This window comes from Microtus ochrogaster, unplaced genomic scaffold (assembly GCF_000317375.1).
Source record: "Microtus ochrogaster isolate Prairie Vole_2 unplaced genomic scaffold, MicOch1.0 UNK102, whole genome shotgun sequence".
Classification (NCBI taxonomy): Eukaryota; Metazoa; Chordata; class Mammalia; order Rodentia; family Cricetidae; genus Microtus; species Microtus ochrogaster.
Window position 1 is genome coordinate 529,340 of NW_004949200.1, and position 13,347 is coordinate 542,686.

A 13,347-nucleotide genomic window follows, 5' to 3' on the forward strand; every position below is an offset into this window, starting at 1 on the left:
GATCAACCTACCCCTGGACCCAGCAATACCACTCTTGGGAATATACCCAAGAGATGCCCAATCATATGACAAGGGACTTGTTTCTTATGGTTTGACTGAATACTTTCTGTACGCACTTCCTGATTGCCTGCTGTATATAAAACCTTGTATGCATTTCCGGGTCGCCCTAGAGATCAAGACAGAACTTTGGTGTCTGTGGTTAGATCTCTTGTAGCCGAGAGGCTCTCAACCTTCCTGACACTCTGACCCTTTAATACAATCCCTCATGTTGTGGTGACTCCCAGCCATAAAATTATTTTTGTTGCTACTTTATAACTGCAGTCTTGCTACTGTTATGAATTGTAATGTAAGTAAGTATCTGTGTTCTCTGGTGGTCTTATCTGTCCTTTCCCTGTGAAAGGGCCAATGCCCCCCACCCCCAGGGTTCTGCCCACAGGTTGAGAACTGCTCTTCTAGCCACTTCAAGGCCCTACAAGTTGTAGCTTCGGAAGAAACATCTGGAAGAATGCATAGGACCAAGGAGAGGCTTTCTTACTGAAATAGATTTTTGCCTTCTAATAGACATCAAAATTCTTTCTTTTGTTGGAAAGCACATAGTGTATCCTTGATACATTCCTGTCCCTGCTGCTGTACATGGTCTTTTGGCTTTGAGACTGTGTAGCTCATTCTAGAGGTGATTTTGGACTTAAACCCCCTTTACCCCTAGAAGATAACCAGACAACAATGGCTGGAGCTGCACCTGGAATAGCTCCGCAGGGCTTCTTCTTAGGTTCTTGCTTTCCAGCTTGGTGCTATTGGCAGCCTAGTAGGAGAGGTCTTAAGGTCACAGAGGACATGTCCTAGAAGAGGTAGTAGGACCTCCGCCACGTCCTCTTCCTGTTTTTCCCCACTTAACCACGACACGAGCAGTTTGCCTTACTCTGTGCCCTTCACTGTGGTCCCCAAACAATGAAGTCTGTTGATTATGGACCGGGAGGTCCAAAGTCATGAGCCCTAATCAGCCTTGGCTATTTAACTCAGGTCTCTCAGACTTGCTAGAATTGATGGTATGCTGGCTGGCTGACACCACAGGGATGTATGGGGTGCGTGTATAGACAGCCATGGCAGTACCATCCTGCTCAGGGTGGAACTTCCTGATTCATATTCCCGTCTCTCTCCCTCAGGACAAGGCCATCTGGAACATCCTACCCTACTTTGTCAGAATCTACAGGGAAGCTTAAGTAGGTTCTAAGATATCAGCAATGGGAACGTTGAAGGAGGACGAGGAGAAGAAACTAGAGGCTTCCCACAGCTCCTGCGTTCTTGCCTTTGTTGGAGCAAGGAATAGAGTAGATGGTTCCTGTCTTGGTTCTGTCTCAGGAGAGGTCCTTCCTGGCCATGTCCCTGCCCTGGAGGTTCATACACACTATCTCTCATAGTGGCAGGAGTCTGGCAAGTGACAAGTTCAGTCATTTGCATTCAGAGAAGACTCAGGTTTGCGTCTGTGCCGGGAGGCAGGGCTGTGTGGGGAAGCCACCCTCCTCCCATCCTGTTCCCTGGGGCAGAGCTGCTTCTTCACTTGAGGAGCTGATAAACAGTGTGCAGGGCTAGGCATGCGCTCTATGTTCTTGAAAGGGAAGGGCAGCCCCAATCAGAATCAGAAATTTGGAGAGAAGGTCTCTTTTACCTTGGAAACACTGTTTTTATTTATTTTGCAGCGCCTTGCTCCGCTGGGTCCTTTTACTGAGTCACACCCCCCAGCTCTCATGGCTGGGTCAGGATCTTATCTTAGATCAAACACGAAATGACCCCAAACCCCTCTCTCAGGTCGTACTGTCCTTTGAGATTATCCACACTCAGGGTGTCTGTCCCTCTCCACGTTCATGTCCCACTGTGTTCTCTGTGAACCCAACTTAAAGTTACCCTCAATGCTGCTGTGGGCACTGGCTTCTGTCTACCCTGCTGCTGGCTCTCCCCATGTTGTCAGCGCTTTTCTCAAGACAACTCCCTGGCTGACAAAGACAAAAGGAGTTCTTGGCTCTCAGGACGAGCTGAGTGTTTTTTTGAAAAAAAAAGTGCACAACACCTACAAGATGGAAAAGAGATTTTTTTAAAGAATATTTTTATCAATTCTTTGACAATTTTATACAGTGAATTTTGGTCATATTTGCTTCATACTAGCCTCCTAACCTCTTCCACATCCATCATACTTCCCCCAAGCCTAAACTTCACATCCTTCCCCCTGTTGAAATAAGTATGAATCCTGATTTGTACCCTTGTGATCCTGGCGCAGGATCAACCCTTGGAACATGTTCGGCCTACCAGGAGCTACATCTTTGAAGAAAATTAACTTTCCCTTACCTGGAAGCCATCATCTACCCATAGCGCCTCAGGAGTGGGAGCTTTTTAAATTTTATGCCGATATGTTGCTTGGCTTGATTCTGGGAAGACAGCCACAGCTGCTGTGGGCTTGTGAGCGCAGGGATCCAGTGCAGCTGGCAGATGCTGCTGGTCTCTGACCCTCCCCAACCTCTGCTCTTGCGATCCTTTCAACCCTTCTCAGCTGGTCCCTGAGTTTCCGCATCAAGAAAGTTTGAGAAGTGATTTTTAAACCACGAAAGTTTCTCTTTTTCTTCTTTCCTAACTCTCCAAACTCAAGAGCGGAGGCAAACATTTCGCCCACATAACTTTCAAAATAACCTAGCTACATAAGACCTGTTAGAAGTTTGCTGGTGGGTGTAGTCACAGGGCGCCTTTGCTTAGACCCAGTGTCCCAGCTCGCGGGTTTGTCGGCTCATTGCCACGGATGCGCTTAGTTCACAGAGGTGAGACAGGTTACATACAGCATGGAGCGCCACCCGTGAGGAGAAACTTTCATCAGTAGCAAATTAAATACATGTTTGTACCCTTCCCTCCTCAAAGATTATACACACACACACACACACACACACACACACACATATACACACATACATATTTTTTTTTTTTTACTAAAACCTAAGTTAATAACTTGCAGTAAGTTAGATGGATTTTTGCCTACACATTCGTTTCTAAGTGGCCCATACTTTGGAGAGCGGAGTCCACCACCCGAAATCTTGTCATGGTCTTCATATTTGTTTTTAGTTAGACTGAATAGAAACTGTTATTCTGGGATGATTCTGGGAGAGAAGTTATGAATTTAGCCCCTTCAGAGCTCAATAAAAATAATCCAAAAAAGTTATTTAAAGCTCCAAAGACTTGAACCCCAAAAGAGCACGCAAGCCGATGTTTTCTCTTGTGGAGCTGAGATTTGGAAGCACTTGTGGGCGTTCAGAGGTGGAAGGGGGCCTCTGACGCCTTCCCTTAGCATCAGGAAACGCGGGAGGGTGAGCCTTCGATCCGATTTCCAGAAAGGCAGTTTCCCTCAGCAGGGTGACTATTCCTGGCTCTCCTTTGTCAACACGGTGCTGGCCTGGCCCCGCCCCGCCCCCCGCCCCGCCCCGCCCCTCGGAGATCAGCTCCTGACACCATCTGATAAAACCTCCTCCACAGATTCAAGACCAGGGTTCATAGACTCCCTGCTCTTATAGACAGGTCAGATGAAGGCTCCTGTCCTCAGAGGATTATTTCTGAGCAAAATCCAGCTTAGGTTGGGTGGCCTGTGTCAGGGGGATTTTCCCTTCTGTGCAAGCCACGAGGTTTTATGATGTTGCTCTCACACTTGGCCTACTTTTCCTAGAGACATTTTTGATTTGGAGGCTTACATATCTCACGGTTATTGTAAAAACTACTAAAAAAAAAAAAAAAAAAAAGAACCAATTTAGGAAACTCAAAACCTAAAACTACTTAGAAATTACGTTGTGTGTCAATAATACTTCTTTGCAAACTTTCAGACTTTTTAATCATCATTGTGTTATCTAAGATTTTGTTGTCTCTCAGGCCAACGAAAGGCATTGGTTACAAATATCTGGCACCCAGAACAACACAAGCCTCAATACAGAGCACAATTTTAACAAGCACGGTTTAACGGCACTTCATTTTTTGACTTTAAATCACTCAGAAGCAATTTTCCCTCTCTTCCTATTTTTTTAAAACACTATTTTGTTTGTTTCTAAAAAGTAGTCCTAGGGCTGGAGAGATGGCTCAGTGGTTAGGAGCACAGGCTGCTTGTGCAGAGGACTCTGGTTTGATTCCCAGAATCTACAACGTGACAGCTTACAACCAGCCTAACTGCAGTTCCAGGGACTCCTATGCCCTCTTCTGACCACTATGGACACTGCAAGCATGTGGTGCACAGACACACATGCAGGCAAACACCCATACACCTAAAACAACAAAAAAAAAATAAGTATGCCTTTCAAAATAAACAAAGAGCAGTCTCATACCATTAGTGGCATCTTATAGTAAGAGCAAAACATCCATGCTAGCTGCAGGGGTACATACCTGTAATCACAGCATTCAAGAGGCTGAGGCAGGGGAGACTAGCCTGGGCTACATAAAAATTTTAATTAAAATAAAATAATGATAAATTCTCTGCTTGTAATCTACAGACTTCCCACGTATAAAAATCACTAGTGTCTGTTATCTGAAGTGACAAAATCCAGTTTAAAAACATATCTTAATGTAAGAGTTTGAATTAGCAAGAACTACGGGTAATATCCATACGCATTAAAGAAAGGCGGGGGTTGGGGGGTAATGTTTTCTTTCTCGAGAACAACAATTTAAGTGTTCAGCGTGATGAGAACTTAAGTGTGCATCTCTTGCTTGCTAACGTTGTTGAAATTATTGCCTGAGTTTCTGCCAGTCTGCCAGGAAGGTAACAATCTCTTGGCTCTTTGTAGGTGGACACTACTCTTTCTCAGTTTACCGACCCGAACATCTACCTGTGGGATGTACATCGCAGTAAGAGGCTTATTAAAGTAGACGGGCTTGTAGCCAAGAAGAGAAAACCCTACTGTGTCGATTTCTCGGCCATCCGGCCTCAGATCGCCTTACTTCGAGAAATGCACGTCACCCACTTTCGCTTCTCCCTGGACTGGGCACTGATCCTGCCTCTGGGTAACCAGACCCAAGTGAATCGCACGGTTCTGCATTTCTACCGCTGCATGATCAGCGAGCTGGTGCACGCCAACATCACTCCAGTGGTGGCCCTGTGGCAACCAGCAGCCCAGCACCAAGGCCTGCCACATGCACTGGCCAAACACGGGGCCTGGGAGAACCCACACACGGCCCTGGCATTTGCAGACTATGCGAACCTGTGCTTTACAGAGCTAGGCCACAGGGTCAAATTCTGGATCACCGTAAACGAACCCAACACACGGAACATGACCTACCGTGCCGGCCATCACCTCCTGAAAGCGCATGCCTTGGCTTGGCGCCTGTACGACGAGAAGTTTAGGGCGGCTCAGAAAGGCAAAATATCCATTGCCTTGCAGGCCGACTGGATAGAACCGGCCTGCCCTTTCTCTCAGAAGGACAAAGAAGTGGCCGAGAGAGTTTTGGAATTTGATATTGGCTGGCTGGCAGAGCCTATTTTCGGCTCCGGAGACTATCCACGTGTGATGAGAGACTGGTTGAACCAAAAAAACAATTTCCTTTTGCCATATTTCACTGAAGACGAGGCAAAGCTAATCAGGGGTTCCTTTGACTTCCTGGCCTTGAGCCATTACACCACCATCCTCGTGGACTGGGAAAGGGAGGATCCCATAAAATACAACGACTACCTGGAGGTACAGGAGATGACTGACATCACGTGGCTCAACTCTCCCAGTCAGGTGGCTGTGGTGCCTTGGGGGCTGCGCAAGGTGCTCAGCTGGCTGAGGTTCAAGTACGGAGACCTCCCCATGTATGTGACAGCCAATGGCGTAGACGATGATCCCCATGCCGAGCAGGACGCGCTGAGGATGTACTACGTTGAGAACTACGTGAACGAGGCCCTGAAAGGTGAGCCTCCTTTGCCCCCAGTCCCCAGTCCCAGAAATGCCATCACCATCAGAGTGTGTGGTTCCTGATGAAGAGGGGAACACTGCCCGTCCTCAAGTAGAGCTAAAGACAGCATCTCCCCTGTGGTGGAAAGAGCATAGGGGAAAGTGGAGACAGAGTCTCCAGCCCCACTCTGAAAAGCCTAGCTTCAGATGATCCTCTCTCTCTCTCTCTCTCTCTCTCTCTCTCTCTCCTTCCCTCCCTGTCTGTCTTTCTCTCTGTTTCTTTAGATTTTCTTTAGAAAATTTTTCCCTATTTTTTTAAATTAATTGTTTTGTGAGCATACACACTACGGAGCTCCTTATGACAGTTTTGATCGTATGGGTGTTGTTGTAGAGTGCTTTCATCCACTTCCCTCTGTCCTCCATCACCCTCCCATCTCCTGATAGTACTCCTCGTTCTGCAGATTATCCCAGGCTTTCTTATCACATTGAAACCTTTTAAATTGTTTATTTTTGTATGAATACTGTGTTTATATCATTTATGTCCCCTATTCCCCTTCTAACTCCTTCTGTGTCCCCCACTCCTTCTCAAATTCTGTGACTTCTTCCTTGTTATTGTTTTACAGACACACACACACACACACACACACACACACACACACACACACACACTGCCAAGTCCATTTAATGTTGCTGGTATGTAGCTATGTAGGGCTGGTCACTTGGAATTGGATTTATCAGGCAGCTTCTTGGGGAGAGATCGATTCTCCCCCAGTGGCCATTGATTGCCTGCAGCTCTTCATCTAGGGGCGGGGCCTTGTGAGACTTCGCCCATCCAAGTTGGCATGTCAACTAGTGGTGTTATTGTGCAGGTCTTAGCTAAGCATCCCTATTGTTGAGAATTCATGGGTACAGCTTTCCTGTTGTGTCTAGAACAAATGATCACGGGGTGCTCGACCTCAATTAATGCACCCACAGGGCAACGCCTACACCTAAAGCTGTGGGAAAATCACAGAAGAGGGGACGGAAAGACTGTAAGGACCAGAGTACCGGGACCCCTCTTGCCTCATATATGTGCGTGTGTGTGTGTGTTCTGCACATGTAAGGAAATTGCTCTCCTTTGTTCCTTTCTCTCCATTACTCTCTTGTTCTCCCAAGAATTTAGATTCTTCCAGCACTCATATTCCAGTAACTGCTTTCATGTCCTCTGTGTGTGTGTGCATCTGTGTGTGTCACACACGAGCCACAAGAGAAAATGTGCGATACTTATCTGAGTCTCAGCTATTTCATTTAACATAATGATCTCTGCTGCATCAACTTTCCTGCAAATGACCTCCTTTCACGCCTCATGGTTGAACGAAATCCCACCATGCGCATGTGCCACGATTCCTTTATCCTTTATCTGTTGGTAAATACCTCACACTTATTGTGAACGATGCAGCTGCTCCCACAGCCATCTTATCTGCTTGATGTATTAAAAATAAACCAAGCATAGGATTGGTTGTGCAAAACCAGCACTGTAGAGTATTTCCATATTGTCTTGATATTTGCCAATTTGTTCTTCTGTAAAGCTTTCTCCAGTGAAATCAGATGAGTCTGAAGTTAATTGAATGGTATTGAGGCTTTTCTTTATCCACCAAAGCGGTGTAAAAAGGCTGAGTGGTGTATAAAATACTTCAGTAAATCCTCTCCTGCTCTTTATCTCCCTAGCCTACGTGTTGGATGGAATCAACCTTTGCGGCTACTTTGCTTATTCGCTTAGTGATCGGTCGGCTCCGAAGTTTGGCTTTTATCGTTACGCTGCGAATCAGTTCGAGCCCAAACCATCTCTGAGACATTATAGGAAAATTATCGACGACAATGGCTTCCTGGGTTCCGAAACGCAGGGAAGGTTTTGTCCAGAGGAATACACCCTGTGCAGCGAATGCAGCTTTTTTCACACCCGGAAGTCTTTACTCGTCTTCATCGTGTTTCTTGTCTTTGCTTTTATTATTTCTCTCGCTCTTATTTTTTACTACTCCAAGAAAGGCAGGAGAAATTATATCTAGTGTGAATGCCTTCTGGCTGTTTGCTCTGGGCTCATTAAGCACCCGCTGTCAGCTGCCAGCCATTTGTATCTCTCCGCGTCGTGAGGCCACACTACACGCATTTGGATGCCAGAAAGCCTTTTTTGTCACAGATGGCAGAGCTTTTGTAACAGGTATTGGTAACTGTAAAATATTGGTAAGATGAAGAGTACCTGAATTTGCCCTCGTTGGGGTCGATTAGGCAACTGTACTGGCCTCAAGTTCTACAGAACCCCTGTATGGAAGGAAGGAAACATGGCAGCCATAACAGCACTAACTGGACCGAAGTTTGAAGAACAACAACTTGAGGAACACAGAGAAAAATGTATCTGTGTCCAGTTTTAAATTTTGCATGTTTTCGGAAGTAGCATTCTCTCAATTGCCTTGTTAATACCTAACAGCTGTGACTTTACATGCTCCACATTCACAAGGCAACAACGGAAGATTTTATAGCGCGGATGGGCAAGAGACCCTGGGCTAAAGCAGCCCATTTGAGAGCTCTGTTTTTACCAAATGCTGCTAATATTAACTTATGAACATGCTTACAGAGCACATTATGGAGACTTAGATTTTTGTGAATGTTTTTGAGGTGCTCTCTAAACCCCAGATCTTTGAGGGCTCTCTCTCTTACTGCCTCTCCTTTCAGAGTCTGCATGTTGGAGATTTTTTTTTTTTTCTGGTAAATGTTCACAAAAAATAAAGATGAGTCTTGAGCTGCTGGCCTCTTTGGGAAACCGACTGCAGAATGCAGGGCACGGCGGCAGTTCTAGGAAGGAGAAAGGAGGGATTTTTTTCTGTTTTTTAATGAGCAGCATGAGTGTTTTGATTAAACATCCTTTTGTCTTTGAGCAGACCTTGGAATGAATGAAATGACCTTTCCCACGTGAAGAAAAATGAAATTGTCACCCGATTTGTGAAGAATGACTGTTGCTTTCTGAGAATACGCTGTCAATGCTTCGACACAATAGTTTCCCAACTTTGTAGTAGATGCAAGAGCAATCGGGTGTGAACACACTGGGAACCTGTCTTTGTGGCCACCGAGAGTCACTCTGGGCTTCTGCAACTGTGAACGGGCTTCGAACCTGTCCCACTTGGAGCTCTGACACCGACCACGCTACCGACTTCTATCCAAAGGGCTACCTGGGTCTTCTCCTTCCACACCCGCTACCCTAAGTCTTACTGAGTCCACAGGGGATGTTCCCTTGCTATACCTGAGTGGTCTTAGAGATGATAAGCCAATACCAGACAGGCAAGATAAGCCAGCCAAAGCAGGCATAGTTACCCGTGTTAACACAGGGTCTTACTTCATCTTGTGATATGGTATGGTTTTCCTCATGAACAATCAGCTTCTGCTGTGGTGTTCTTTATACAATTGGACTTGTTATTGAAGTCAAATGCTAAAGAACCAATAGTTTATTTTATGCCTCTATTTTTCTTGATTACAGAGTAATATATATTAATTGTAAAAATTTAAAAGACAAAAACTATATGTGAAGAAAAAGATCTAATATAATACAAGGACACTACTGACAGTTCCTATGTGTTGTATTTTATGTAGTCAGATCCTATTATACACAGGTACACATCTTCTTTATTCATTTTTATTGAATAATTTTTCTGTCATTAGTCTTCAAGAACAAAATTTTAATAGCTATGGAAAATATTGTTAGAATAGCTGAAAACTGTATTATTTGTTGAGCCAATTTCCCATTAATTAGTTCAATAATAAATATCATTTAAAAATAATTTTCTTGCTGCATCATTTACTCTGTTCCTTGAATGTAAAGAAAAGTAATTCTGTTCTTGATGAAGCATTATAATCAATCTTTGTGCATCTTTATCTTCTATCATAACCATGTGCCAGTAGACTGCTAGTGGATTTTTTTAATGAAATTTTTTTGTCAGGCATGGTGACTTGTGCTTACAATCTAGTATGTGAAAAGCCAGAAAGCCTGAGGTGGGAGGATGATGGGGAGGGAGTTCATGGCCAGCCTGGGTTACAGAGTAAGACTTCGTGTTTTAAAAAAATGTAATAAACGTACCAGGCAGTAATAGCTCACGCCTTTAATCCAGCACTTGGGAGGCAGAGGCAGGTGGATCTCTGTGAGTTCGAGGCTAGCCTGGTCTACAAGGCCAGTTCCAGGACAGCTAGGACTGTTTCACGGAGAAACCTTGTCTCAAAAAATCTGAAAAAAAAAATGTAATAAAATGAAAAGTATTAAGTTAGCTAAGGCACCTAAGAAGTCACCAGAGCGATTGGGACGTTCAGACAGCCACAGGAGGTGAGTCCTGAGAGAAAGACACAGACAGAAAGGCAAAGAGGAAAAAAGAGAATGGTGAAGGGCGTAGGAAGAGTTTCAGACGAGTTCAGGAAGGACACGTCAAAACCCTTCAGCTGAATGGGGGCTTCATGAGAACTTTGCGTCCAGTAGATCTTCACAGAAGGCCAAGCACTGACCAGATGGAGGGGCCAGGGAGCCTCTCAGACCTGGGGCTCAGGGGTGGGAGCATGGGGAGGCAGAGGCAGACTAGGGAGTGGGGTTTTCTGGCCAGCAGACCTGCCTTCTTTTTCTACTGTGATGCTTAATACTTCAAACTAGGCAACTGATAAAGAACAGGATTTAATTAGCTCAAAGGTCTGCCAGAAAATGCAATGCCAAGGTCCTGGCACCTGGTACAGGCCTCTTGCTGTACAACACAGTGACAAGACACAGCTGATCTGTTAGCTCTTACCTCCTTCATCATGGAGACCCCATCTTCCTGATCCATAAAATCCAAATGACCTCTAAAGACTAAGTGTCATTAATGTGACTTTGGGAATTAAGAGTTCAATCTGTGAGTACCTAGGGAGCCGCTCAACACAGTAGGGGTGATAAACCAACCCACCCTCCCTCTCCAACCTATAAAATAATTCACAGGTAACTCCCAGCTAGGCTAAACTATGGTGAAACTATCTTTTAAAGATCTATATGTGGATTTCTGCTTTTCTATTTGTTGTGATTAAATCCTTAACCAGAAACAACTGGAAGGAGCACTTATTTTGGCTTAAGGCTCAAAGAGACAAAGTCCATTGGGGCAGGTAGAACAGCAGCAAGGTGTGAGCCAGACTGCAGCCATCATGAGGGTGGGAACAGAGGACAAGAGTTAGGGCCATGTGATACAGACTCAAGGCCATGTGATACAGACTCAAGGCTTGCCCCAGTAACCCACTTCAACCTCCTAATGTTTCCAAAACCTCTCAAAACAGGACCTATTGAGGGAGAACTTTGTAACATGAGGGCCTGCTCTTGGGGTTTCTGTCCCGCCCCATCCCCCAGCCCTTTAGTCCCAGAGAAAATCACACAGAGATCTCTATAAGTTATAAAACTGATTGGCCCATTAGCTCAGTCTTCTTATTAGCTCTTATAACTTATATTAACCCATTATTCTTATCTATGTTAGCCACATGGCTCTCGGTACCTTTCAGCCGGGCAGGTTACATCTTACTTCTTGGTGGTCTGGGCTGGAATTGGAGGGAGCTTTCTGCTTCCCAGAATACTCCTGTTCTCTTTTCTCCACCTCTACTTCCTGTCTGGTCTTGCTGCCTATACTTCCTGCCTGGCCAATCAGCGTTTATTCAAAACATAATTGACAGATACAGACAATTCTCCCATACCATTTTTTTGTTAAAAAAAAAAAAGAGGGGAAGTGGTGCAGGAGAATTATCTGTATTGTCAATCATGTTTTAAATAAATGCTGATTGGCCAGGCAGGAAGTATAGGTGGGTCAACCAGACAGGAAGAAGAGGCGGGGAGATGAGAACAGGAGAATGCCTGAAAGGAGGAAGCTCATTCCTCCCATTCCTGCCCAGACCACCGAGAAGTAAGATGTAACCTGCCCGGCTGAAAGGTACCAAGCCATGTGGCTAACATAGATAAGAATAATGGGTTAGTATAAGCTACAGGAGCTAATAAGAAGACTGAGCTAATGGGCCAATCAGTTTATAATTAATGCAGACTCTCTGTGTGATTTAGGAGCTTGCTAGCTGTGGGGTACCGGGCAGGAAGGAAACCCCAACAAGCTGGTCCTCATGTTATAGAACTTTTACCTTCAAATGATTACATTCTACCCATGGCTCCAATATGATCATGGCCATTTTATGGCACAACATGCATTCATTTCAAAGTCTCCTTGTCCTTTTATAGTTTATGAGATTTTATTTGTTTTTATTTTATGTGTAGGAGCATTTTGCCTGCATTTGTCTGTTACCATGTGCATACAGTGCCCATGAAGGCCAGAAGAGGGCATCAGATCTGGAACTGGAGTCAACAGATGGTTGTCAGTCACTATGTGGGTTCTGGGAACTAAACCCAGGTCCTCTAGAAAAGCCGCCTGTGCTCTTAACCACTGAACCATCTCTCCTCCAGCCTCCCGTTAGCTTTAATAGTCCCAACACTGAGCAAAAGTCCAAGTCTTAGACTAAGGAAATAGCCTCTGTTCTAAAGCTGTTTTTTTGTGGGGAGGGGGTGTTATTTAATCATAATGATGAAAAACTTAAAATACACTCAGATATAATTTCTCTAGACTAATTCCACTTACTCTCAACATGTTTCAGATTTGTTGATAACTCAATATTTAGAGCATAATATTATAAAAACAAAGTCTGTTGTTGTCAAAATGATTGACCCTAAGGCATTAGTTATTTTATCTGTGACTTTGCATAGACATGTTCATAGATAGACTCCCTTAGTAAAAGTGAAAAGAAAACTCAGTTCTTACATTTACTTTATGATACTAAATTATTTTGTTATATTATTTTGTTTAATTATACAAATGTTTTATTGGTAGAATGCTGAAGACCCTTCTGTAGGAAATGCTCCTATATTTGTTATTGTACCATCTGCTCTTTTGAAACATCCTAAGGACACAGGCATAACATTACAGTTTGTATTTTTGTTATTTAGTTGGTAAATAGTTACAGACTTATTCATTTTCCATGTACTTCCAAAACCTTTAGCGGAGTTTCTGAATTTAGTGCAATCTTTCAATATGTCTATTTTATGGTAAAACAATTTAATAGTAAATGACCTTATTTATTTTGTATAAATTATTTTTAATAGAAACACACCCCCTTCCCCTTAATAAATTACTATAATTGATAAGTCTGGAAAATTCCATTTCCCTCGACTGTACTGTCTATCTAAACACAGCTTTAGTACAGTGTCATCTAAGGCATTTCATGCTGTTTTGGTCACCAACTGCAAGCAAGCCAAATCTTTGGCTAATCACGTCCAAGTTACTAGCTAGCCAAGGGTACAGCGTTCAAGGCCATGGTGCTATGTTTAGGACACGAGGGCTTTATAGCCTGTTGCGCTTTAAATTGCGGGATATCACGAATCTCTGATAAATAGTCCCAAGGC

The 13,347-nt window shown here is 44.1% G+C and overlaps 1 protein-coding gene across 1 annotated transcript in view; it reads left to right on the forward strand.

The window, feature by feature from the left end:
- Window positions 1-9,577, forward strand: part of Kl (klotho) — a 41,515-nt gene extending 31,938 nt beyond the window's left edge. The window contains exons 4-5 of the mRNA XM_005371243.3: window positions 4,800-5,901; window positions 7,593-9,577. Coding sequence (XP_005371300.1) covers window positions 4,800-5,901; window positions 7,593-7,930 — 1,440 coding nt within the window. The 3' untranslated portion in view covers window positions 7,931-9,577. The remainder of the gene's footprint in view (window positions 1-4,799; window positions 5,902-7,592) is intronic.
- The last annotated feature ends 3,770 nt before the right edge of the window (window positions 9,578-13,347 follow it).